Raw genomic sequence first — 27,262 nt, 5'->3', positions numbered from 1 at the left:
TCAATATGAAATTATAAATAAAAAAATTTGGAACTTGCTGTGCAGCTTTTGGCCTCGAGAAGGGCCGGAAGGCCCAAAATATTTCTTAAGTATGTGTATATAATATATATATATATATATATTAGAGTTTGAATTTAATAAAATATTTAAGTATAAAATCATATAATAGTCTTGAAAGTTGAAACTTGGTGTACAAAATGTCTTGGGTGGGGTGCAGAACTTCAACAACAATTCAACCCTTTTCTTTGGGATTTAACGCAGCAACTAGCAAGGCAATCTGTAACTATGCTCTTGCCGGTCCTGCCCTGCGAATGCAGTGAATCAGTTCTTTCCCACTTGCAGAGGATAGGTAACCTCACTGATCAATGCTTCTATTCTCTTATGCCTTTTTTTTTTCTACAATTTAATTTGTAAGTGTTCGTAAATATAATTAGGATTTTTTATTTTTCTAGGGTTTAAGATTTGTTTATTTTAATGCTTATTGTTTATGCGAAATTAGAGTATTCACTTGTCAAGTGTCCATATTGCAGTTATGAAATTCGAACTTGTGGATGCACTTAACAAAGTGGTTAAACCCCTTCAAGAAGATAATTGGATTATGGATGCACTTAACAAGGTTGGTTACTTTTGCTTCCTCACTAGTTTTGGTTCAAGATAATTCAAAGTTTCAATATTGAATTTTACCGTATTTTTTATGCGCCTTGTTTTGTGTTGTGTCATTTGTATCAAACTTTTCTGTTGGGTAGTGGGTGAAATTTGAATTTTAGTTTGTTTCTCTGTCAATTTGTTGTTTACAGAATATTGAGTTGATTGTTGATTGTGGGGTTGTGATTTCCTGATTGAAAAAGAGTTGATTATCATGCCTCCTATTAGAAATAGTAAGCCCACTAACAAAAACAGAAAGTATCTCTCTGGATCTCAAAAAGAAGAAATAAGGAAAAGGAAGAAGCATTAATAAAGTCTCAAGCTGGATCTCTTAGTAAGTTTTTCAAGAAACAAGATGACGGTTCAGTGAATGAGGAACAAAGAAATCATGACAATAATGGGGAAAAAGATGAATTCATAACTGAGACTAATAACGAAGAGCAAGATGAGTGATATCTGACGATGGTAGTAAAGAGCAAGAAGATGAACCTCTGATTGAGACTGACATTAAAGAACATGATCAAGCTAATGAGAATGGTAAAGATAATGAAATTGTCTTTCCTTTGAATATTGATGATCCAGGGAATTGGGATAAGATTGATCAAAATCTTAGGGACATGTTAGTGGAAGAAAGTCCTAAAAGAGTTGATGATGTCGCATTTCCAAAAGATAATTCAGATAGGCATTTTTCTTCTGTACATTACATTACAAAATTGCCTAATGGGAGACACAAGATAGGAAGTGGCTAGTGTACTCATGTTCTTTGGATACAGTATTTTGTTTTTGTTGCAAGTTATTCAAGCAAATTGGAATCAAGACTTACCTGGATAATGAGGGTTTTAAAGATTGGAAGAATATTGGTCACAGGCTTACAACTCATGAAACTAGCAAAGAACACATTCACTACATGAGTGAATGGATTGAATTGGAAAGAAGATTGCAAAAATATAAAACAATTGATGAAAGTGTGCAACAATTAGCAAAGAGAAAGAACATTGGAGACAAGTGTTATGGAGGATAATTGCTATTGTGAAAATACTTGCAAAAGTTACTTTGACATTTCGTGGAGACAATGAGAAGCTGTATGAAGAGAATAATGGAATTTTTTTAAATATGATTGAAATGATTGCTGAATTTGATCCTACAATGCAAGAGCACATTCGGCGTATTGATACACATGAGACTCATTACCATTATCTTGGTCACAAGATTCAAAATTAATTGATACAACTGTTGGCAAGTGAGGTCAAAAGTGAAATCATAGCAAGAATCAGAGAAGCAAAGTATTTTTCAGTGATACTTGATTTCACTCCAGATGCGAGTCACGAAGATCAAATGTCTCTTATAATAAGGTGTGTGGATGTTACAAAAACTCCAATAAAGGTTGAAGAATTATTTTGGGAATTTTTGAATGTATATGACTCAACAGGACGTGCACTATTTGATGTGCTTTTAGGTGCATTGAGCACTCTTGAACTTGATGTTGATGACATAAGGGGACAAAGTTATGACAACGATTCAAATATGAAAGGCAAAAATAAAGGCGTGCAAAGCAGAGTACTTGAAATAAATCCTAGAGCATTCTACACTCCATGTGGCTGTCATATCCTTAATCTTGCACTTTGTGATATGGTCAACTGTTGTCCTAAAGCTATGTCTTTTTTTTGGAGTGGTACAATGTATATATACATTTTCTCATCCTCAAAAAAGCAATGGAAAGTTTTTACAGATCATGTGCAAGGAAGTCACACCCTCAAACCGTTGTCACAAACTCATTGGGAAAGTCATATTGAAAGTGTTAAACCCATAAGAGAAAGTGCTCAACAGATAAGAGATGCTTTGATTCACTTGGCAAATATTAGTGAAGATCCTAAGTCAAAGAGTGAAGCCGAATCCCTCCATGAGCTGGAGAATTATGAGTTCTTGTTAGGTATCGTTATTTGGCATGAATTGTTGTTTGCTATTTATACTGTTAGCAAAACTCTTCAAAAAGAAGACATGCATATTGATGTTGCTATTGATCAATTGAAAGGGCTTATATCCGTTCTTGATCAGTATAGAGAAATTGGATTTGAAGAGGCAATGAATGAAGCTAAGAAAATAGCAAGTGAGATGGAGATTGAGCCTGTTTTTCGTGAGAAACGCATCATTCGAAGAAAGAAACAATTTGATGAGAGTGCTAGTGAAGTGGCAACACAATCAGCAATTGAAGCTTTTAGAGTTGATTACTTCATTTATATAGTTGATCAAGCTCGGACTTCATTTCATATCAAGTTTGAACAATTTCAGAAATACGAAGAAACTTTTGGGCTTTTATTTAATTTGAAGAAGTTAAAAGATGTAGACAATGATAGCTTGAAGAGTTTTTGCATCAATCTTGAAGGATTTCTGAAACATGGTGAGCATTATGATATTGATGGAAATGACTTATTTATAGAGCTAAGAATCTTGAGAGAAACTTTGCCGAAGGAAATAAATTGGGCAATGGAAGTGCTGAAATATATAAGACAAATGGATGGTTATTTCCCGAATGCATGGGTTGCTTATCGTATTTTGTTAACCATACCATTTACAGTTGCCTCTACAGAAAGAAGTTTCTCCAAATTAAAGTTGATCATATCGTATCTTCGATCAACTATGTCACAAGAAAGATTAAATGGGTTGGCTATTTTGTCAATTGAAAAAGAATTGGTTGAAAAGTTAGATTATGTAAACTTAATTAGTACATTTGCGTCTAAAAACGTAAGACGTGTAATATTTAAGTAATGTTTGCATATCTTTCTTCTTTGGATATGAATTCTAATGATTTTTGATGTAGAAATGAACTTTTTCATATATTTAGCGAAACCTTTTCTTATACATATAAATGTACAACGAGTTGGGTGTCAAAGAATTTTAGGGCCCCCATTCGAAAGCTCGCCTAGGGCCCCCAATTTCTCAGGGTCGGCCCTGACCAGCTGCAAGCTTACATGAACAAAATCATACAAAGACATAATTTCTGAGGTCATGATATACTAATAAGGATGAACTATTCGGTGCAAAATCCAGGTGGCCTGTTTTCCTTTTTTCAGTGAGCATATGTTTTCAATCTTCAAGTTCAAGCCAAAAACATCTCAAACGTGTAAAACCACATGATAAGCATTCATCTCTTCTTTTTTTTCCCCTACCAAATATCAAAAACACGTAATCACACCTACCCTAAAACAACCCCAAACCCTAAACGGCAAACCCTCTTTATAAACCCCCTACAATCCCAACATCAAACCCTACTATAGAAAACCAAACCCCATAATAGAAAATCAAACCCCAAAAATGAGTTTCATCCAGCACATCCCCATTACTTTCTTCCTCCTCCTTCTCATCCCTTTCCACTTTACCCTGTCCCATGCAGCGAGGTTTGACATCCGCAACAACTGCCCTTGTATCGTCTGGGTAGTCGCAATACCTGGCGGTGGCAGGCAACTCAACCGTGGAGAAACCTGAACCCTAGACGTGAACACGGGAACAATAATGGCGCAAATTTGGGCCTGAACAAACTACGCCTTCAACAACTTAGGTCATGGAAAATGCCAAACAGGTGACTGTGGAGGACTCCTCCAATGCAAAGCCTATGGCTCACCCCCAAACACCCTAGCCGAGTACGCCCTAAACCAATTCGGCAACATGGACTTTTTCGACATTTCACTGGTAGATGGTTTCAATGTTCCAATGGAATTCAGTCCCACGTCAAATGGGTGCACAAGGGGGATCAAATGTGCCCAAGATATTAACATGCAATGCCCAAATGAGTTGAGGGCTCTAGGTAGGTGTCACAACCCCTGTACTGTGTTTAAAAAGGGTCAGTATTGTTGCAATTCTGGGAGGTGTGGACCTACAAATTTGTCCAAATTTTTTAAAGATCGGTGTAGGGATACTTATAGTTATCCAAAGGATGATCCAACAAGTACTTTTACTTGCCCTAGTGGGACTAATTACAAGGTTGTGTTCTGCCCTTGAAATTAGTTCCTCCCTCGATCTCGTGAGACATGGAATAGGCTAAAAAGTACTAAAAAGGTTTTATGTACGCAGTAGTTTCTAGTGTAATGAAAATTTGAGGGCTTTAAGTGCAAATGCAGTATTATGCGCATTTTATGTTGTATGATTCATATGGATACCGTGCGTACTTGTTCTTTTTTCCTTTTAATTTTTCATATGATTCTATGACTTGATGAATAATGGTGGAAAGAGTGATCTCAAATTGAGCATAACTATAAGTCAAGGGTTAAGGAGCCCTATTAGCCTAGCACACTAAAAAAAATTGTCATTTAATACTACGTACAATCTAATGGTGTTTATCTTCTTTTGTACGTAAGAAGTTCTAAATTCGAATTTGGTGAATAACAAATTTGATACAAATTAGGGTTATCTACACCCATATAGACCCTATTTTTGGTAAGAACAAAAGAGGAGTATGTACACCCACACAAACCCTACTTCCTCTTCCTTTTTAATTTTTTATTATTTGAAAAAGAATAAAAGAGAAATATCTACGTCCACACAAACCCTAATCTTTGCAAACCTAATCGTTGCTAAGAACTATAAACACTATGATCCTTCTACTTCTACAATCGTTCATCTCCTTTTCCTAATAAAAATGATTTCTTTAAAGTTTGTCTAATGGAATTTATCACTTGATTAGGCTATATGCCAAAGTTCTACCAACAAGCTTTTTCCTACGGATTTTATATGCACCTTCACCACAAATAAATTGTGGACCTAAGGAAAGACTTTACTTGGTTGTCTTATAAGACCTAGCAACAATGGTCGAGTCGATCGAATTGTGTCGACGTGAGGTACTATTATGTGGCTATTCTGATGCTTCAAATTAACTAGTAAAAATGCTCGCGTGATGTTGTGGGTTTTAAGACTGTTTAAGATGATAATATTTTCATATATAATTTGAGAAGCCTAAATTAGCAGCATATTACAATGATCAAAAGGTTGGCAGTACCGAACTGCTTATTGTTAAAAATATTGTGAATAGATTATATGAATATGTCACCGGAATGTAGATTTTACTACTTCATTGTTCTCGGGCTCATCTTCATCTTCCTTATGTAGAGGTGTTTTCTCGTCTGAATTTTTCTCAGCACTGGTTTCCAGCTGGTTGCTATAGAAGTTTTGAAATAGGGAGCTGTTAGTGTGGATGGATAGTCAAATTTAACTCAAAACAGTAGGACATATAAGAAAACAAATGCGGGACATATAAGTAAAGCTAAGATAAAGTTTATTTGTGATAAGGAAGGTGTATATAAAATCTGTATTTTCCTCTTCTTTCATTTGGACTAGACCTGACAATTTCTAACACGACACGATAACACAACACGAAAACAACACGAAAATAACGGGTTTCGGGTCAACACGATAACTAATCGGGCATTATCGGGTGACACGGTAAGAACCCATTAATAATGGGTTCTTAACAGGTATACACGTGAGTAACATGTGGGTAACCCGTTTCAACCCGTTAAGAAAAAAAATTATTTTGATAATTTTAAAGTTTAATTACTTAAAGATTAATTATAAAATATAATAGCCATATTAATATATACAATATATTCTATATTAAATATATATTATATAGTTTTGTATTATTATTCTATATAAGTTTAAAAAAAAAGTTTTGGTCATTATTTATTTTTATTATGAGAGTTCCTTTTATCATTACTAGGATAAATTTGACTTAACATGTTGTTGTCCAAAATTAAAATAAACTAGTACAGTATTTGTATAGGTAAGAACTAAGAAGATATACATACAAGTATGAAAAATGTGAAAGAATATATAAACACTCGTGATTCATCATTATTCCTCCACGAGTAGATATTGGTTACACTTACATTATCGTTTAGATTTTTAAAATTCTCCAAACCCTCATGAATAATGTTTTTTATTTGAGGGAAAAATTAATAATAATTATTGTAGAAGTGTAAAAAATGTAAAATAATAATAATATACAATCACTCATAATGACAAGCTTTACAACTTTCATGAAAGGGTCATCTTCGAAATCCAACACTATAATCCATAAACCTTAAATTTATATTTAACCGTCGATTGTCATTTACGCTTTATTCTTGTTATTGAATTTCATTTTTAAAATTTTCTTTTTTGAAAACATGATCATCTGACACATGTAAGAAGATGAACGGTTCAGATATTTGATATCATGTTTCTATATTTACGGTTAATTGAAATATGAGTCAACTTTATATAATTTGTAGAAACTTTATAAACATCAAGTAATATTTTCACTAACCGTAAAACTCTGAACATAATATTAATGATCTAAACCGTTCATCTTCTTGCATCCTCTAAAATATCATGTTTTCAAAAAAAAAAAAAAAATCTTAAAAAACAAAATTTGATGAGAAAAATGAAGCGTAAATGTAAACAACAATTAACGATTAAATTTTGATTTACGATTTATATGATTATAGAGGCGAATTTCGAAGTTAAGTTCTTCACGAAAGTTGTAAAGCTTGTTATTACGAGCGTTTATATATTTTTTTTCTATATTTTTTACACTTTTACATTAATTAAAAAACTATTAAAGACTTTACTTAAATAACAGCAATAAAATAAATGAGAATAAATCTATACCGTTGGATTCTATTTCAATTATATTATTAGAAATTTTTGGAATAAAAAAAACCCGTTGTATTTTCCAATTTTACCATCTGATATGATCAAAAGTCAAAACAAAAGCCAGCCCTAATCCCTTTCTATCTCCCCACTCCCGTAACCCTCTCTCCCAACCCGCCGCCTGTTCTTCCTAGCCCTTCTCTCCCGCCGTATGCTCTTCCGGTAGCCTCTCTTAGTATCTCTTTTCTCCTCCCTCGTACAGTGGACGCCTGGACGGAATCATTCTTGATCTTGTCATCTCTGCTCTGGTCGTCTCTACATCTATGCATTCTCCAGATTCCACTCCAGGTTCGATTTTGTTTCTACATCTCTACATCTCTGTTCTTTTCATTTGTTTAATGTTGTATCTTCATAAATCTTATGTTTTTGTTTCTTCTTTTTCATTCGGTGGTACGGTTTTGGTGAACTATTAAGCTTAGTTCGTGTTGTTGAATGTAATCTAATGATCCTTTGCACAATGTGCATAATTGTTAATTCGTTTCAATTCAATGATGTGTAGAACTTCTTTTGCTTTCTGGGTTTGCAAAACTAGGTTAAGAATTTTGAGCATAGATAATATTTATAGGGATTAGGTTTAAGAGACCTTAAGCACACATGGGTTAAGTGTGGGGAAGAATTGTTGATGAGCTTGCTGTAGTTTGAAATATTAGATATAAACAGATATGCGCTTTTCCAAATCAAATACCCTCGAAAAGACATTGGGCAAATCAGTCCATAGATGCCTGCTCAATTATGTCCAAAACACACCCCTAAAAGTTTGAACTTTATATGGTTTTGTAGGTGGAAGTGGTCTATATACTTGATTAATTGAAGGATTGTTTTATATTTCCACTGTGTCTTTGTAAATTTCTATAAAGGAGTGGTAGAATTTTATGTGGGAAATTTTGTGTAGAATTTTATAGAGTATGATGCTAGCTGTTTATAACCTCTGTAGGTAAATTTCGAAAATTGCTTGATGAGTATTTTTTGCTAGTGTTCTCTGCAGCTAAATTTGATCATGTATATATACGTGTGCTGGTATACCTTATAAGAGTTTGTTAGATTTCGGTGCTACATTTCTTTGAACTGCTTGTGAATTGCTGATAAAATGGTTCTTGAAATTCATTTAAGTTAGTAGTAGTTGGTGCCTTCAAAAAACTTGTAAGTCTGCAATTTCAACATGCTGATGCTAACTGCTTAATGTTTGACCTCAGAACACGAACAATGTACTACGAACTGGTCTTAAATCAAAATTAAAAATATTTAACGTGTATTTAATTCATTTACTTTGCTTTTAAAACTTTGGTTGGAAGAAGCACCAAAAGTTAATAAAAGCACAGAGCACCATGTTCAGTGTTCACTTTGGTAGTCTGGTGCGCAGGTGGGGTTTAAAAAACAGGGCAAAGACAAAGTGCCCAAAATGGTATTGAACTGCTTGGTGGAGACAATAAGTATTGAACTGCTTCCATCCTCAAAATGGTTCCTATATATTGACAAGTATACCAATTGAATTGCACTCAGTGCACCGCATTGAAAACTTGGTATTATCTTGTCTAATGCTGAATGCTTTATTGCTTATTAATATCCATTGTTACTGTTAGTAATATCCTACCTGTTTAAAAAGCTATTAATTAATTTATACCCATTTTGTTACAGAAGCAATGGATGTTAGAGATTTAGATTCAGTAAACGATGAGGAGTCCGTGGAGATTATAATGGCCTTTGCAAGCCACCGTGATTTCAAGATGGCCTTTGCTATGCTGCATATGGAGCATAGCCTCGTCACTTTACCTTAATAAACGCAAAAATTAAACAGACAGAATAAAGTTGCCAATTATTTTATGAGAGACCATCACTATACCAACAAATAATATTACTATTTGGAAGCAGGGGTATGGGTGTGAATTAAATTCGTGTACACAGATTGGCTCTAGTTGACGCAAGAAAGTCTAGGTTATGTCCATTGTGTATGGCATCACACTCACAATAAGGTGGGATCCCTTGCATATAGTCTCGTCTGAAGTCTGATCTCCTTTATTGTTAGTGCCTATAGGCATGGCACATAGCAAGAGTAGTCTTCGTCGGTGGCCTGTGCCATTCTTGCACGGCTAGAAGATTGATTTGTGTTTTGGTTCTAATCAAGCAATTGTGGGTTCCAGAGTCCCACTGGGCGTGGAAGTGCAACCTTTTTTCACTCAATTGATTATTTATTGGTTTAAAATATATTTTCCTTAACGGGTTACGGGTTGGGTTATATTACCCGTTAATATTATCGGGTTGGGTCATTTTATCAATTTATTTTAATGGTGTTACACAACACGATCCGTTAAGATATCGGGTATGATACGAAAACGACACGAACATAGGAAACACGACATGAATGCCAGGTTTGATCTGGACTATTGGATACAATGTGAATGACTAATTGAGTGCGTTCAAATTAGAAAGAGTAGACAGAGGATTAATTGGACAAAGCAAATAAGATGAAAGAAAGAAAAGGCACTTAGAAAGTTGACAGAGGAAGTGTCTGATTGTGAAGTGGAAAGCTATATAAACCCAGACTAAAAGAAAATAATTTCAAGCAAAAATAACAGAAGCATTTCCAAACAGGAGATTCAATATACAGCAAAAAGAAAACAATGCCTGAGTAAGAAAAAAACAAAAAACCAAGAAAGAAAAAGACTTGTTACTTGAGCAGCTACGTAGAATGCATAAGAATGAAGTATTTTCGTTTTAGATAAAAACTTGTAGGAAAATTGAAACCAAATAAAAGCATTGTAGAATTATCAGAGAGATGGGCCCTTGACCCACTTCTAAACACTAATATTGTTCCTAACTTTTATCACCTGCATAATCCGTCAGGTATGTAGTTTTATCATAAAAGGTCTCGATGTTAGTTGGAGTGTGGTTATGATATTTAAACTATTATTTCTCTTTTTGTTTAGCCAATATGAGACTCAACAAGAATACAGCAGCAAAATGAGGGGAAAAATAGATTAAGAAAAGAAATTTAAAAAAAAAACATTGAGAATGAACGATGTTGTCCAATGTATTTAATTTCTCTTATATATATATATATATATATATATATATATATATATATATATATATATATATATATATATAATATTTCTTAACCATTCATAGTTGTCGGTCTCAACTTGATGGCATATTGTAAAAGCCCTATTGCAGTGAGTGATTGAGTGAGGCTTCTCGTTTTTTCGTTGAGAGAGGGAGTAGGAGTCTCTCCCCTCTTATTACTAAGCCTAGCAAATGGGTCGTGCTTGTTGTGTTCTTATTGTTTTCATGTAACACATATTATCTTAATAGGTTATGTCATGTCACACTTGTTATCTAAACAGATCGGGTCACTTTACCCAAGAAAAATATATTTTTTTCCTTAAATTTGCACATACCACACATTGCCATATAAATATTTCTTCAAAACATTAAAACACATTGGTCGTTTAAGTACTACATCTACACTCGAAAATAAGAGCCTAATGAACAAACATCCATACATACTACTAGTCTATTACAAAATATTAAATGTGCAAGGATATGAAAAATGAAAGAGTTTTTGTTTTCAAGGTTGTAAAGCCTTTCTCAAAAGTTTAAACCTTGCCAATGGAACTCAAAGTTTGCATGTTATTCCTTTTACAAAATCCTCAATTTTCATCGATCATCATGACATACGATTTTGTGGTTTCCACTAGTGTGAATATATTAAATTCAAGATCGAAGTCATTCATTGTATTCATATAGGGTCAAGGAGTTTAGCTGTAAAAAATCATTAAAATCGGAGTTAAAATAACCGTTAAATCGTGATTTTTCGTTGATAACCGTCGAAAAGTTTTGTCCCGTTACTTGATCTCTGAATCTTTTTTTTTTTTTTTTGCGATTTTTGGTGTATGCGATCTTGAAGCATATACAAACAATTTTGACGGTTGGATTGTTGAAATTAGTTTTGCAAAATGCGTATTCCATCAAAATGATAGATTCACTAGCACTTAAAAGTTTATTTATAGTTTCATTAAATCCACTAGTGTAAATATTTTAAATTGAAGATCAAGTTCATTCATTGTATTCATACAGGGTCAAGGAGCGTAGCTGTAAAAAATCATCAAAATTGGAGTTAAAATAACCGTTAAATCGTGATTTTTTGTTGATAACCTTCGAAAAGTTTTGTCCCGTTACTTGATCTCTAAATGTTTGTTTTTTGCAATTTTTGGCGTATGCGATTTCGAAGTATATACAAACATGTTTGACGGTTAAGAGTTTATTCATACTTAAGAGTATGAATAACATAGGATTCACTAACACTTAAGAGTTTATTCATACTTTCATTAAGTATAACATAGGATTTTGTGGTATCCACTAGTGTAAATATTTTAAATTGAAGATCGAGTTCATTCATCGTATTCATATAAGTTCAAGGAGTGTAGCTGTAATAAATCATCAAAATCAGAGTTAAAATAACCGTTAAATCGTGATTTTTCTTTGATAACCGTCAAAAAGTTTTGTCTCGTTACTTGATCTTTGAATGTTTGTTTTTTGCGATTTTTGGTGTATGCGATCTCGAAGCATATACAAACAAGTTTGACGGTTGGATCGTTGAAATTAGTTTTGTAGAATGCGTATCCCATCAAAATGATAGATTCACTAACATTTAAAGAGTTTATTCATACTCTCATTAAGTATAACATAAGATTTTGTGGTATCCACTAGTGTAAATATTTTAAATTGAAGATCGAGTTTATTCATTGTATTCATATGGGGTTAAGAAGTGTAGCCGTAAACATTCATCAAAATTGGAGTTAAAATAACCGTTAAATCGTGATTTTTCGTTAATAACCGTCGAAAAGTATTCGGAAAATCAACCCTGTAAAAATAAGGTATTGACAACAAAAACAACCAAATCAAATTAAAAAGGCCAAAGGCATTGGGGACTTGAATTTTTGAAGATTTAGAGAGATGGGTTGTTCTAGAAGATAGGGAAGAATGAACCTGTCAACCTAGAGAGCAGGGGTTTTTCTTTTCTTTGGTCTTAGATGTCATTTTACAAGAGAGTAAAATTAATATTAAAAGGTGGGTGGGGAAATAAGACAGCGGGGTGAGTTATCAACACAGTAAAAATACGGGCAAAATTGCCATTCCATTGTGCGTAAACAATGTTTTTAGAACTGGCTTTTAGTATAGAGTAATCTCCACTCATTGAGACTGTTCTGTGGCTAGTATGGCGTGGTTAATAAAAAAATTATGGGGATGGTTCATGAATTTGGAACCAATCTATGGGTTAAGAAGTTTGAGTAAAGAGTTGTTGAAAAATCTACAATGTAATAATCATCATTAATGTTGTCTACCTAGTGCTCTTTAAGGTTTTCTTGGGTGCATGTTTGTTCGCCAATATACTGAGCACTATCATCCTATTAATTATCGCTCAATGCATTTTAATATCAAAATTTATATAAGGATAAAGGCCTAATTGAATAAATGATTCTCATGGTGATAAAATATTCGGAAAATCGACCATGTGGTCAAAAAAATTCGAATTTAAACCCTTGTGATAAAATCCGTTAGGAATTAAACCCAAAATTAAAATTTCCGTTAGTTCCTCTGTTAAGTTTTTTTTTTTTTTTTTTTTTATTCCTTAAAGTGCATGGGTTAGATAGCGCGACCTCTCCAACAAGCTAGCTCAATATAACCAAGAACAAGCTTGAATTCGAACAATCCTAGATGACAGCAATGGTGAATCTAGGGTCTTCGAGCCCTGATTTTTCAATATGCTATCATTTTCCTCCAAAATGTATCATTCCATTCATGGTATTCACAAAGTGAAACATTCGAAAACAAGAAAAAGAGAGGATGCAGCTAACTCTAAGTACAATGCTAATTAGGAAAAGAAAAAGAAAACCCAAAAAGCTCAACTTCCTCCCCCATTCTCCCAATTCGATTTCAGAGGCAAAACCCAAAATGATTAGCTGCTAATCATTAGCAGTACGTAATTCAAACTTGAGGGAGAGATTTAATCCCTGAGAGACAGCTCGAATTAAAGGCTCTGACTTTGGGAGCTGCGGAGGAAGCAGCGCGTGGCTCGGAATCCGAGAGGTCACTCCGCCATGGACAAAATGCAGAAATCTGAGAGAAGCTTTGGATTGAGCCGAAGAGACTTGAATGAGCTTCATCTGTCACTAATTTCTCCATTGACAGTGGCCGGTAAAGAAGCTTGGTTGTTAAGTGTAGAGCCATGGCCAATGGGATTAAAGGAGAACTAACGGAAATTTTGTTTTGAGCGTATATCCTAACCGACTTCACCGTAAGGATATAAATTCTAATTTTTTCACCATCAGAGCTATTTTCCAACTACTTTATTATCACAGGACTATTTATCCAATTAGGCTAAAGATAAACTATGTCACACATAAGTGGTGAACAAAATTGCACCCGGTGGATTTTCCTTGGCACCATGCGGACAACTTAATTCAACCATCTCCCGAAAGAAAGTACTTGACTTTAAAATTGCAGTTCATTCCCTACAGACAAATCACAAATTTGATATGTATGAAATCGAAAATGAGGATTTTAAAAGCCAAAAATAGAAGAAACACAGAGTAATATATAACTGAGCCCACTTACTCCAACTCTAGAACTAATTAAGCTCATTAAATTAATTGAGAAGAGGATGATTGGATTCTGAATGTTGGCTGAAAGTTACGAAACTACCAATTCTATTAAGTAACATCAACTAGGAGAAGCTGATACCAAAACACAATCATATAAAAATATTGTAATTCGCGCTAATAATCTGAACTTAGAACCCTATCATTAATAATTTAATTCAATATTCTTTTTTTAGGGTAGTTAAATTCTTTTTAATCTGTAAAGAGTGTATATGTGTTTGAAACTGTTTACGAACTGGGTAGGTTTGGCTACATTTTACGCTTTGATTTTGAAATATCTGTTTCTAGTCCTTACCCTTTTTTTTTTTTTTTTTTTTTTTTGAAAGATGAACGATAGTTTTGAAAACTCAAACTCAAGTACAAGAAAGAGTCCTGGAAAAGGACATCATAGATATTAAGGAGGATCCTCAAACTAAACTATAAATCATGAACAATTGAAGGATAATGACTAGAAATAGAGTTGTATAGTCAGTTTAGCTTAGGGGTCTCAATTGACTAGATAGATGGGGATTCTCCCAAGTCTGTGGCTGGCTAAGTTATCCAAAGTCTTATCCGGCAAAGTGTTTTTGATTATTTAGCCAAAAGAGGTGACTTCATCAGCCTTCTCGGTATTATTTTCAGGTTATTTTCAGAGTTTGGCACACAGATAGATGAACCAATTTTAAATATCACAACTATTTGCATAATCTTGTCTTTAGGTTATAGAATCCAAGGCCAAGAGTGTTTATTCCTCGGCCGAAATCTTGAGATTCAAAAGTCAACGCATTTTACCACATCCATCAAACAAGACATTCACCTGGCCAAGCTCAGCAATTAATTGACATGCCCGCTCAGCATTCAAGCCACCGAAGAATGCAGTTAGGTCATAATTATTTAGACCTGCATGTCATAGTTGTAATTTTAAAATTAACAAAAAATAATTTCACTATCAACAACTAAACGATATTTATCATTTCGTGGAAAACTCTTTCACTTTTTCTTGTGGAAACTAGAAACATTGGGCCTCCTATACCCATAGGTGGAAATGATGAGCTAATAAAACGATGTCATTAGGTGACGAACATGTTACATAAGTACCACCAATGCTCTATATAACTTCATGAACCTCCTCGAGTTTCAAAACACAACGCAACAAAACCCAATCTATTAGATTTAGTATTGCTTAGCTTCCACAATGAGCCTTCTCAAAAGCCTCTTAGTTTTCTCCATCTTATGTACCACTCTTTTCTTTGCATTAACCAATGCAGCTCGATTCGATATTCGAAACAACTGCGCCTACACTGTCTGGGCAGCCGCAGTGCCAGGTGGTGGCCGCCAGCTCAATAGCGGCCAATCATGGGCCTTAGATGTGAATGCCGGTACCACAGGGGCTCGCATTTGGGGTCGGACAGGATGCAGCTTTGATGGAGCAGGACGTGGCCGATGCCAAACAGGTGATTGCGGGGGTGCCCTCCAATGCCAAGGCTATGGTCAACCACCAAACACCCTAGCTGAATATGCCCTTAATCAATATAACAACTTGGATTTCTTTGACATCTCTCTTGTTGATGGGTTTAATGTACCTATGGACTTCAGTCCCACGTCTAGTGGGTGCACTAGGGGGATTAGGTGCACGGCTGATATTAATGGGCAGTGCCCTAACCAACTGAGGGCTCCAGGAGGGTGTAACAACCCTTGTACTGTGTTTAGGACTGATCAGTATTGTTGTAATTCTGGGAGATGTAGCGCTACGGACTTGTCTAGGTTTTTTAAGGGCCGGTGCCCAGATGCTTATAGTTACCCTAAGGATGACCAAACCAGCACATTTACATGCCCTGGCGGGACTAACTACAGGGTTGTCTTCTGCCCATAATTGAAGCATATATATCGGCTACTTTATGGTATGGCGTACGTATGAACAACAAGCTTGTGATGCAATAAAATTAGATTGAAGGCTTTGCCAACACATGTTATGGTGTGCATTATATATGTAACACAACACAGTACTTGTAAGTTGTAATGTCATCCAAGCAACTATGTAATAGCAACTATGGCTTCACAGAGTTTTATCGTATTCTTAATTACTTGTTTAATTTTCTTTTAGCTAGATTAGCTACTAGCTAGCAGGTCAAGCTAGCACTCCTCTCAAATCAAAAGCCTTCCTAGAATTGGAAAAATATTCTGATTCTGTGCATGGCAATACCAATTGAATAGCTGTTTATGCCAATTTCAAAGGCAGCGACCTAAGTGGTAGAAACCATATTTAAAAATGCCATCTAGCAGTTTTCTACTTCTCACAACATTGAGCCTTCCAAGGGCTATAGCCATCTTCTATATGCGTGCATGCATGCTGGTCTTTTGGGCCATAATTTGGATGATAAAAGTGTTTAATAGATATTCTTCGAAGTAGGTAAGGCTGTTTAGTATTCTATTTGAATACAATTTTTAAAATTCAAATTTATTTTTCAAGTTTTAAGTCTTAAAAATTCGTTTGATAGGACTTTTCTCTCCCCTTCTTTCTATATTTTATGATCCTTTCTCTTATTTCTTTCTCATCCAATCATCTCTCTCTCTTTCTTTTCGCTTATTTCCTCTTTCTTTCTTTCTTTCATTCTCTTTCCTCTTTCTCCCTCTCATGCGATCCACTCTCCTTGAATTTATTTGTCCAGTTTAAGTTTTAAGATTTAAAAATAATTCTAAATATCATACCAAATAAGTTTTTGAATATTAAAGAAAATTATTTTTAAGAGATATTTTTAAAAAATATTTTGATATAAGTGATGAAATTTTTTTAATAGAATACCAATCAAACCCTTAATTTGTTCCTTTTCTTTTGGGTTAGCTTGGATCCAAACGTCCAAACCTACAAATCCGAGACAGCAACCCGTGCACCCGAGGCGCCACAGATTAATCATGAAAGTGTGGAAAGTCACAAAATATGTTGGCGTTGAAAACACAAAATATGAACAAATAGATTATACGAGTCATGATTTTATACCATGAAGTAATAATCCATGAATTGGCACACCACAAATTAAATTAGTTTATGTTTGTTTGAACTGGTATGTTAGATATAACCAAAACTTTGCATTTAGAGTTCAGTGTGATAAATTTGCTCATAACGTCAAGAATAAATCTGACATGCCAATAATCAAACGTGTCGTTCTCTTACTCGATGTGACTAATTAGTCAATCAACAATTAATTTTCCTTTGGCACAAATCAGTGCGGTCAATTTAATTCAACCCTTAAAGTTTTCCCTTTCAGTACAAAAGTCTCTCACACCTGATCTTGTGGAAAATGGTGGAAAGAATAAATATTGGTCTTCCTGTTGCCAGTACAAAAGTCTCTCACACCTTATCTTGGGGAAAATGGTGGAAAGAAGAAATATTGGTCTTCCTGTTGCCAGTACAAAAGTCTCTCACACCTTATCTCTCACACCTTATCTTGTGGAAAATAGTGGAGAGAAGAAATATTGGTCTTCCTGTTGCCAGTGGTGGAAATTAACAAGCCTAGAAAATGATGTCATTTGGTGACCATGTGTAAGTTCATGTACGTAAAAATATAACCTCATGAACCTCTTCACGATTCAAAATTCACCACCACACCAACAACCAACATATTAATAAAATTTATTAAGTGTGGAATAGCGCCGGTAAGGAATTTTTGGATGTAATTATTCTCTTTTCTTTGAAGAATGGTAGTGCCTGGCACGCCAGTGACCCCACCATTGTCAAAATGCTAAGTTCGCCTAAATTTTCTTCATCTAAAAATTTATAAGAAAAAAAATGTAGTATACGTTTCGTAATTAGCTCCCACAATGAGTCACCTCAAAAGCCTCTTTGTTTCTCCATTCTATCTGCCAATCTCTTCTTTGTATCGACCAATGCAACTTGATTTGACAACCGAAATAACAGTCCTTACACCATCTATCTAGTAGCCGCTGTACCAGGTGGTGGCCAACAGCTCAGCATAGACCCTGGGTTTTAGGGTTTTGGATGTGTGTTCCGTACTAAAAAGGCTCGCATGTGGGCTTGGACTGGATGCAACTTTGATAAAGCATGGCATGGCCGATGCCTAACAGGTGATTGTGGCGCCAAGGTTAGGGTCAACCTCCAAACACCATAGCCGAATATGCCCTTAGTCAATATAACAACTTGGATTTCTTTGACGTCTCTTTTATTAATGGGTTTATTTACCTATGGACATTAGTCCCACGTGTAATGGGTGCACTAGGGGGATCAAGTGCACGGCTGATATTAATTGGCAGTAACCGAACCAATTAAGGACTCTAGGAAGATGCAATAATCCTTGCACTATGTGCAAGATTGATCAATATTTTTGCAATTTTGGAAATTGTTGCCCTATAGACTTCTCTAGGGTTTTTAAGAATCGGTGCCCCAGAACCCGTACATTTTATATGTCTTGGTGGAACTAACTAGTTATTCAAGTTGGCCGTTTATTTCAATTCTAATTTTCTTCGTGTTTGATCAGCTGTTGGATATCTGTTAAGAGCAGTGTAGAGAATTGAAAGGCTTAATCTCTTGTATTTTCACTCAATTAAGATCAACAGAGATAGCTTAGAGAGCTTTCTTACATTTTAAGGAATTATGTTTTAACAAACTTAACAAACTAAGCACTAGCTAGACAGTTACTATTATAACAGTGTTAACTGGCAAACTGCAAACTGCTCAGTCAATGATAGTCAACATCCTCCCTCCTTCAATCTCAGCTGGGATTTCCATGCTTGAGATTGTAGTAATGTTTAACAAAAGAAGGATTGTGAAGACCCTTTGTTAAGACATCAGATGTTTGATCATCAGTAGGTATATAAGCCACTTCCAGATGACCTTGTTGAACTCTCCCTTACAAAGTGATAGTGACACACTCCGACTCGATTAGCTTTCCAGCTAAGGGTGGAAATGTGATGGCCATCACCAATTTGACGAAATATCATCAACTTAATGATGAAGCCATGAGTAAGGAAATTGTGATGTGAAATATTTCAAATAGGAAGGCTCAACTATTAATTTTATACTAACATCTAGGTTCCTTGCACAACCTCCCCACTTGGGGACACAATCTAGATCTAATTCCGATTTTAGATCACATCAATGAGAGCATAACAATCATTTATAATCAAAAGTAAAGTCATACAATTGATTAGAGTTCAATGGAGTTTAAACAAAAGTCAAACTACCCTACGTAGGAAGTCTACATTATTGCCATGCTCACTCAGCCATCTCAACGTACGCCTTGCACTTGCTAGGACTTGAGGGGCGCAAAACAATGTGTGAGTGGATCATATTTAATTATCAAGTCAAAATCATTTTCAACATACTAACTCCCGTTTTGTAAAACATATATAGTTGGAAAACAACATAATAATATTTACTACCATAATAGTAAATGAGAATCACAATCAAATCATCAATTGAAAACAATCGAGCAATAGTTCAAAAATCATACCTGTATTCAATTAATCACACTAGCGTCTACTAGCATAAGTATAACAAGCAGGGTATGCTAGCCTCTACTAGCTAAATTCTCTACTGGTAATAACATTATTCCTAGCATCTACAAGAAATATAATACCTACAAATAATCTACTGTCGAGGATAGACAAGGCATATAAAAGACCATGTGGTGAAAATAATTCACCAACAAACCCTACATTAATTATTTGGTCATCTGACCATAGCTAAGTAAGTCTCATCCGAGACTAGCTAGCACAAAAATGTTTAATTTCACCTTTCTAAAATTCATATAAGTCTCATGCAAAGACTAGGTAAATAAATTATTTATCAAAAACGTTTAATTGAAAACGTAGATTTTAGAAGGGATATACTCACCGAATTGTGAGCATAATCCTTAATAGGTGCCTCGTCCTTATTTGTAACCTTTATAATTGCACCTATAAAATTTTAACTACTTAATTTAAGCATTAACTAGAATTTATCCAAAATTCAAATCAGATACCATGACCATAAGATCCCATTGATACTTAGTGCTAAGCCACCAAATATCAGGCCATTACACTATAGTCCCCACAAAAAACAGAGCTTGAAAAACCAGTCCAAGAATTGTTGCAAGTTTGTTTTCACTAGGCCTAGTCAGCCCATTTTCCTTCCCAATGTTGTTGGTTAGGAAGAAAGAAGAGACTTGGATAATGTACATGGACCATAAGGAATTAAATGCTTTGACTATCAAAGATAAATATCCCATACCACTTGTGGGACCATGATTTTTTAGGGTCAAAGTAAGGCTGATTCAAATACTATTATCTAAGGAGTACGATCATAGACTCACCAGCTTTGAGTGAAGTTGGATTCGACGGAGCAGCGGTGCCACCATCATTCTATTCCGGGGCAATAGACGAAGTCCGAGCGACTCCGCCAGATAATCATGCTTGTTCTGCAAGACACGCGATCCGATCCGAATATGGATTCAATTAGATTCTAAGTCTTGGAGTTCCTACAATCTAGGAATTGACGTGCGCTGCAAGTAATCACAACTCCTAAGAAAGTGCAATATCTACTTCTAGATATCATCTAAGATTCTCCTGGCTTAGAACAAGAATCCTATCCTAAAAAGGTTTCTCTCCCCACGGTTTAAGTATACCTATCTAAGGTTCATCTCTGGTAACGCAATCTCAATACTCTAATTCTTTTGCCTACTGCTTGAGTCTAAAGCTACTTACTAACTTAACCGTTTGAGAGCCTTTGGTTGGCACACCCACACCCCCTCCTGATCTTAGGCTTGCTTATGGTTGTTTTCTATTTTATAGGTTGCTCGAGTTTATGCCTTCACCATCTATGGCGGTGCGCAAATTTGTTCAAACTATTACTGCTTTTGTTGAGAATGAACTCATATTCCTCCTGACCAAATCACTCTACCTCAATGGAGATTCCTCCCAAATCACACCGCGACCAACTGTACGCCCCAGTGCACAGCGAAAACCCCAAGATCGATACCGTCATGGACGAGATATGGCAAGGCTTGATGCATGTCTGTCTGTCCCCAAAAGACCTTCCGCGAAGTACTCTGGGCAAAGAAACTGCAAGAGTCGTCAAATTTATAATGTATATTTATATTTATAGGCATGATAAAATGAGTAAATTTTGGGTTATCATCTGTCATATTTAAACCATCTATCAATTAGATTGATACCAATCGCCTTATTGCCTCTCTAATTAGGACCTAAAAAGAAACAAAAACACTCTCTCTTTCCTCAAACATAGGCCGGTCACCATAAAGAGAAAAGTGCTAGCCTTCATATCTCTTTGATTATTCCTTCATCCATCTCACTACACTAGTGGGTGTGGATCATTAGCGGCCTTCAATTTTGGGAGCTCAAGGAGAATCAAGGAGTTCAAGTTCTTCAAGGTGCAGGAAGCAAGAAGGAAGCAGTTCTAAGAGGAAAGATCTTGAAGGTGGTCACTTATTGGATTCAAAGCAAGGTCCAAAGATATAACACATAAATCACTCTTTCTTTTTTAATTTGATTCTTTGATGCATTAACTATGAACCTATGCTTTTTGAAAGGGATTCGCATGACTATAACTTTGATAATATGCTTATATTGCTTGTGTATATGAATTTCGAATTGAATATGCATGCTAGTCTCTAGAAATCCCATAGAAATCTCCGTATTTAGCTTCACCAGCCACGGCAATTCAGTTATGCGACTTTAATCTGCACTGACTTCAGCCTCGCAGCTCTCAGTCGGTGCCCATTGACCTATCCGCCTGGCCTAAGAAAGAGCAACACCAACTGCAGTAGGAGCCTATGCTGGTGCAAGCATCTCTTCCAGACAGGCCTCACACACGCGCTCAGAGCCCCAGCGCCAGCCCAATCCACCATCACTTTTTGACGTCGTGGAAGGGGTACAATGCTGTTTCAAGTAGCATCATCTCAACTTTCAAGTCTTGGCCTTCCCTCTATTTCCTTCCCCAAGAGGTTATTCTTGGCCCTTGTTTGGCCGGCCTTCACAAACCTCCTCACATTCCACTCCAAGCACCAAACACTACCACTCCAATCACAAAAACTTGAAATAAGGCCGTCTTTAACTATGAAGGGTTAACAAATATTCTGGACACAATTTTAGCTCTCAAAAATATAATTTTTTTAGAGGTGTGATATCCTTTGATATTCTTCAATTCATAGAGAGCTAAATATTAACCCCTCTATATTTTTATTACTTTTTAGTATGCCCAAGTACCTCTTTACCAAGCCATTAAGTGGTGAGCTTCACGAGTGGAAAATATTACCGAGTGCTGAGCATTGGCACTTTTTAGGCCTTCTGCGAATTGATTTGAGGCCTAAAATACGCCCATTTGTAAATTTGTAAAATGTTCTTTGGTTGGAGATTGTTTTGTTCAATTTTAGGGCTAATTGGAATTTGGATCTTCTTCGGATTCTCTTTGTGAGAATTTTGAGGATCCGTGAATTGTATATCGTGTGGTCAGTTTTTCTCAGTTCCTATTTGTATTCAATTTTAAATAATAAAATTTAAAATGATTTTTAACTGCACAATGTATGAATGATGGATAAGATACACGGATTCCCAGAATCCCCACCAAAAAGAGACAGAGAGGATCCTTATTCAGCTAATTGTACCACATACCCTTGATTGAAGATGGTCTAATTAACATCCCAAACACGCACTATCACTACAAGCATAGCATAAACATCTGACAGCAGTTAATTAGTGCGTTCACTCACTAAACAAAAAGTCAAGTGCTTAGTCAGTACTCCAAAGTTCGTGACTCACAGACTCGAATGCATATATGAATTATTATTAAGAATAATCTTTTCTTTTCTTTTGATTTGTTTTGTTTTTTTTTCCACAATGTTGTGAAGCAGCATACGGCGGGGTGTGAATGATTAGTGATTAGCTAGCCGTCTCTAGTCTGCACATATGAATATTTTTCCATGTGAATTAACTTGCAATGCAATTGCATGGTGGGAAAGTATATCACTCAGCAGAAAAAATCAATAGAGAAATTGTTATAGATTCAAAAGTTATAATAATTGTTGGAATTGGTCCAAGTAAGTGTTATTTATTTGATCCAAGTCTTTTAACTAATCCACCTAGTTTCATAAACAAGGTTGTCCATGCCAAATTGTACAAGGTAGTGGTCGGCACAAAAACACAAATAATAAGACACTGTAGAATTATCCAAGAGACGAGTCAAATGTCTACTTCCAACAACATCGATATTAAACTCTTCTTTTCTCAGAGACACGACTGATGTTGGATTTCAACACGCCCCTCACGCAAGACCTAATTAGTGGGTCACACGTGGGAGATTCACACATTGGCAATCAGGGCGAAAGGACCCACTATTATCATGGGCGGCAAAGAGGACCCACCCATCACAAATACGTACAAGTTTGCTCCAGTACAACAGAATACTTTCAACAACACCGATATTGTTTCTAACCTATAATAAAATAAGTGTGCGGTTTTATAACAAAAGACTTCGGTATTGGTTGGAGTGAAATTAGGATATTTAATTCTTCTTTTTTCAGAAACACGGCCTGTGAGATTTCAAGAGACGCATCAGAAAGCAACTCTAATAAAAGTTTCCTACATTTTTCTTCCACATTCCGAGCAGGAAAGGTTCACACGTGATGTGATCGACAAACTATGCTGACTTTAAGGTACTATTTGGTACGTGGGACGGGACAGAACATAGTGGGACAAGACGTTCCGTCCCACGTTTGGTGCGCCTAAAACGGGTGGAACGAACTGTTCCACGGGACGAGTGTTTTGGGTGAATTTTCGTTCCACCTCACCCCTCTGGAACGACTCGTTCCACATCCGTGGAACACAAAATTATAACCTCTCCGTCTCCTTCTTCTTCCTCCTTGTTTCCATATGAGGGCATCTTTGCTCCCGCTCCGTTCTGTTCCATCCTGTCCCGTCCCATCCCGTTCCATTCCGTTCCGTCCTGTCCCGTCTGCATACTAAACGATACCTAAGGGACAAATCCACAGAAGATCAGGATTCGTTTACCTCTAACTTTTCCATTTCTTTGTACGGTAAAGAACATATTTTCGATTCTTGAGGAGGGCTTTAAAGCTAAGGCACATTCCGAGTGTAGACCAAATTTAAACCACCCAGTGTTTATATTACTCGCACGTCTCAATTGACTTATCAAGTGCCCAAACCATTAACGAAATATTGGAAGCCCGACATACCAAAACCAGTGGTTTGGTTAACTCACAAATTGGTAAAACTCTTTCAGTCTCCCACATAACTAGGGGTGAGCAAGTTTGATTCGGTGCAGTTTTAGGATAAAACCAAAATCGGAACTGAAATTTATTTCTATTTTGTTCGGTGCGGTTTTAGGGTAAGAACTGAAATGAAACCAAACCATTTGGTTTTGGTTTGATTCGGTTTCAAACAGTTTTGGTTTCGGTTTGTGCCTCACTTGTAGACCCGTTTAAAAATTGGCATTAATGAGTGTTCAACATTTAAACAAACTCAAGAGTTCAAAATCTAGTCATTTGCAAACTAAATGCTTTATGCTATTAATATAACTAAATTGAAGAAAAATCATGATAATCACCATACTAAAATTCAACTTGAATCAAAGTTCAACATCAAAATGCCTTATGAGAGGACATCTCCAAAGGGGATGTCAAATAAAATATGTCAAAAAATTATTTGATGGCTAATGCGGCCAATTAAATACAAATGTTAAATCTTCTTCTTTTCCAATAGATGTGTCAAATATTTATTTTATTATTATATTGAGTCCATAGTTACATCAACTATTAAAAACTAATAAAATTGATTTTTAGTTTTTATTCTATTGATTGTCAATGGGAGCCATGCATTAAAAAAATAAATTAAATATATTTAACTCCTTTGTATGTTGTAAAAAAGACAGCTAAAATGCAAGGAGTCAAATGACTTAACCACATCATATATGGCAACTCCATTAGAGAGCACATGAATATCTTTTAATCGTCTTTACCATATTTGACATCTTCTTTGGAGATGGTCTGACATTACTTTAGTACAACCCAATTGAAAAAAGTAAGTTTATCATACTAAAATTAAAGTTCAAACAAAGTTCACGTTAATACCTAATGGCATAGTACAACCTGAAAAAATAAACGGACCATCGATGCCACAATCTTCCTGTTCCGGAATCAGTGGATGAAGTCCGACGACTTCGCTGAGATTGATCATGCTTTTTTCGCAGGATATGAAAACCTAATCCAATAAGGAATCAGAAGGTTCCCTACAATGTTGAAGTCCTTACAATATAGGATTGGTGTGCGACTCAAGTAATCACATTCACAAGAGGATGGAATATCTACTTCCTAGATATCTTCTGGGATTCTCCCGGTTTAATAAGGATTATACTATCCTAAAAGGTCTCCTTCTCGACTGGTATAAATACACCTTCTAGATTCATCTCTGGTAACGCAATTATTTCATACTTAATATCTCATCCACTACTTGAGTCTTATATTGCTTACTAACTTGACCGTCCTAGAGTCTTTAACTGACACACACACACACCCCTAGGTTTTGGCTAGCTCACAGTTGTCTGTTCTTTTACAAGTTACTTAGATTTGTGCATTTCTATCACCTGCGGCGGTGTGCAAATTTGGTTCCAATAGTATTCATTCACAAACTTAAGGTCTTGGAAGCGTAAATGCTACTAGTTGTGACTCACTTGGATTTTTCTTTTTTCTTTTTTTTTTTCTTTCAAAAAAACCTTTTCTCTCTCTCTCTCTCTCTCTCTCTCTCTCTCTCTCTCTCTCTCTCTTCACAATATCAATTTCTACTACAAACTAGTTCACGATTACCATCACTCAATCCAGTTCTTCTAAAACATGGTCTCAATTGTTGATATTTTTTCAGTCGTGATTGCATGAGCTTTCACCATAGTACATGAACCCAACTTTTCGTATTACAAATTATAGATTCTTCTCAAATTGTGTTTGCATTATACTCAAAATATAGGGTAAAGTACAAAAAACTACCTCAACTATTAGGGTCATGACAGTTTCATACCTCATCTTTTAAAATTGACAATGTCATACCGCATCTTACAAATTTGTGACAATGTCATACCTCTGTCAATTTTTCTGTTAGTTTTTCTGTTAAATGCTGACGTGGCAAGAGATGAGGACCACTTTCTATTAAAAAAATTAATAAAATATTATTAAAAACTAAAAAAAATATTTAATATTTTTTAAATATTAAAATAATAAATAAAAGTAAAATTAAAAAAAAAAAGGGTAAAGTACAAAAGACTACCTCAACTATTGGGATCACGACAGTTTCATACCTCATCTTTTAAAATTGACAATGTCATACCGCATCTTACGAATTTGTGACAATGTCATACCTCCATCAATTTTTCTGTTAGTTTTTCTGTTAAGTGTTGACGTGGCTTGATTCGGGACCTACTTTCTATTAAAAAATTATTAAAAACTAAAAAACAATTATTTAATATTATTTTAATATTAAAATAATAATAAAAAGCAGAAAAAAAAAAAAACCCCTCATTTCGTCCCTCCCCTCCCCCCTCCTCCCTCCTCTCTCTTCTCCCCATCTTCATCTTCTTCTCCCACCTGCAAATCCCAACAAAAAAAAAAAAAAAAAAAAAAAAAAAAAATCCAATTTGTCTTCCCCCCACACCCACACCCACCCACACCCTTCTCCCTCCTGCAACCCAGAAAAGAAAAAAAAAAAAAAAAAAAAAATCCTAGATCCTGTCGGCGGGAAGATGGGTGAGCAGAGAAGGTGGAGGATGGGTGCGGAAGAGGATGTGGAGAATGGATGAAAGTGGTGGATTTGGGGTTTGATGGGTTTTCAAAAAAAAAAAAATTTTTTTCCCTTCTTTTTTTCCTCTTCTTCTTCTTCTTCTTCCGCAGGGGAGTTGATGGTTAAAAAAAAAAAAAAAAAATCCTTCTTCTTCTTCTTCCGCAGGGGTGTTGATGGGTTTTCAAATTTTTTTTTATTTTTTCTTCCTCTCCTCCTTTTCTTCCTCTTCTTCTTTCTCCTTCTCCTTCTCCCTTCTTCTTGTTTTGCGCCAACAGGGGGAGTTTTTTTTTTTTTTTTTTCCTTCCTCCTTTTTTTCCTCTTCTTCTTCTTCTTCTTCTTCCTCCTCCTCCTCCTCCTTCTCCTTCTTGTTCTTCCGCAGGGGGTTGTTGGGTTTTCAAATTTTTTTTATTTTTTTTATTTTTTTGGGTTTGCAGGTGGGGGGAAGAAAATGAAGATGGGGAGAAGAGAGAGGAGGGGGAGGGGGAGGGGAGGGACAAACT

General features: G+C 35.6%; 1 protein-coding gene, 1 long non-coding RNA gene and 3 pseudogenes across 2 annotated transcripts; all 5 read left to right on the top strand.

Moving 5' to 3' along the window:
• The first annotated feature begins 2,322 nt into the window (after positions 1-2,322).
• Positions 2,323-3,411, top strand: LOC137710038 (uncharacterized). The gene has a single exon (XM_088695181.1). It carries the CDS (start codon positions 2,323-2,325, stop codon positions 3,409-3,411), a length of 1,089 nt encoding a protein of 362 aa, XP_088551307.1.
• Positions 3,412-3,957: 546 nt separating this feature from the next.
• On the top strand, positions 3,958-4,734 carry LOC137709774 (thaumatin-like protein pseudogene; annotated as a pseudogene).
• A 2,624-nt stretch (positions 4,735-7,358) lies between these two features.
• Positions 7,359-9,271, top strand: LOC137711445 (uncharacterized). The gene is made up of 2 exons (XR_011065058.2): positions 7,359-7,617; positions 8,965-9,271. It is a non-coding gene; the product is annotated as an uncharacterized LOC137711445 (long non-coding RNA).
• A 5,850-nt stretch (positions 9,272-15,121) lies between these two features.
• On the top strand, positions 15,122-16,041 carry LOC137711678 (protein P21 pseudogene; annotated as a pseudogene).
• A 1,822-nt stretch (positions 16,042-17,863) lies between these two features.
• On the top strand, positions 17,864-18,404 carry LOC148696297 (thaumatin-like protein pseudogene; annotated as a pseudogene).
• The last annotated feature ends 8,858 nt before the right edge of the window (positions 18,405-27,262 follow it).

Source organism: Pyrus communis, chromosome 6 (assembly GCF_041283825.1).
Source record: "Pyrus communis isolate YQ-2024b chromosome 6, ASM4128382v1, whole genome shotgun sequence".
Classification (NCBI taxonomy): domain Eukaryota; kingdom Viridiplantae; phylum Streptophyta; class Magnoliopsida; order Rosales; family Rosaceae; genus Pyrus; species Pyrus communis.
The sequence above is the reverse complement of the archived record's forward strand: the minus strand, read 5'-3'. Positions and strand labels throughout refer to the sequence as shown.

What these genes read in the sequence shown, in the direction of transcription:
- LOC137710038 (XM_088695181.1), top strand. Translation starts at nt 2,323, where the DNA reads ATGTATATATACATTTTCTCATCCTCAAAAAAGCAATGGAAAGTTTTT.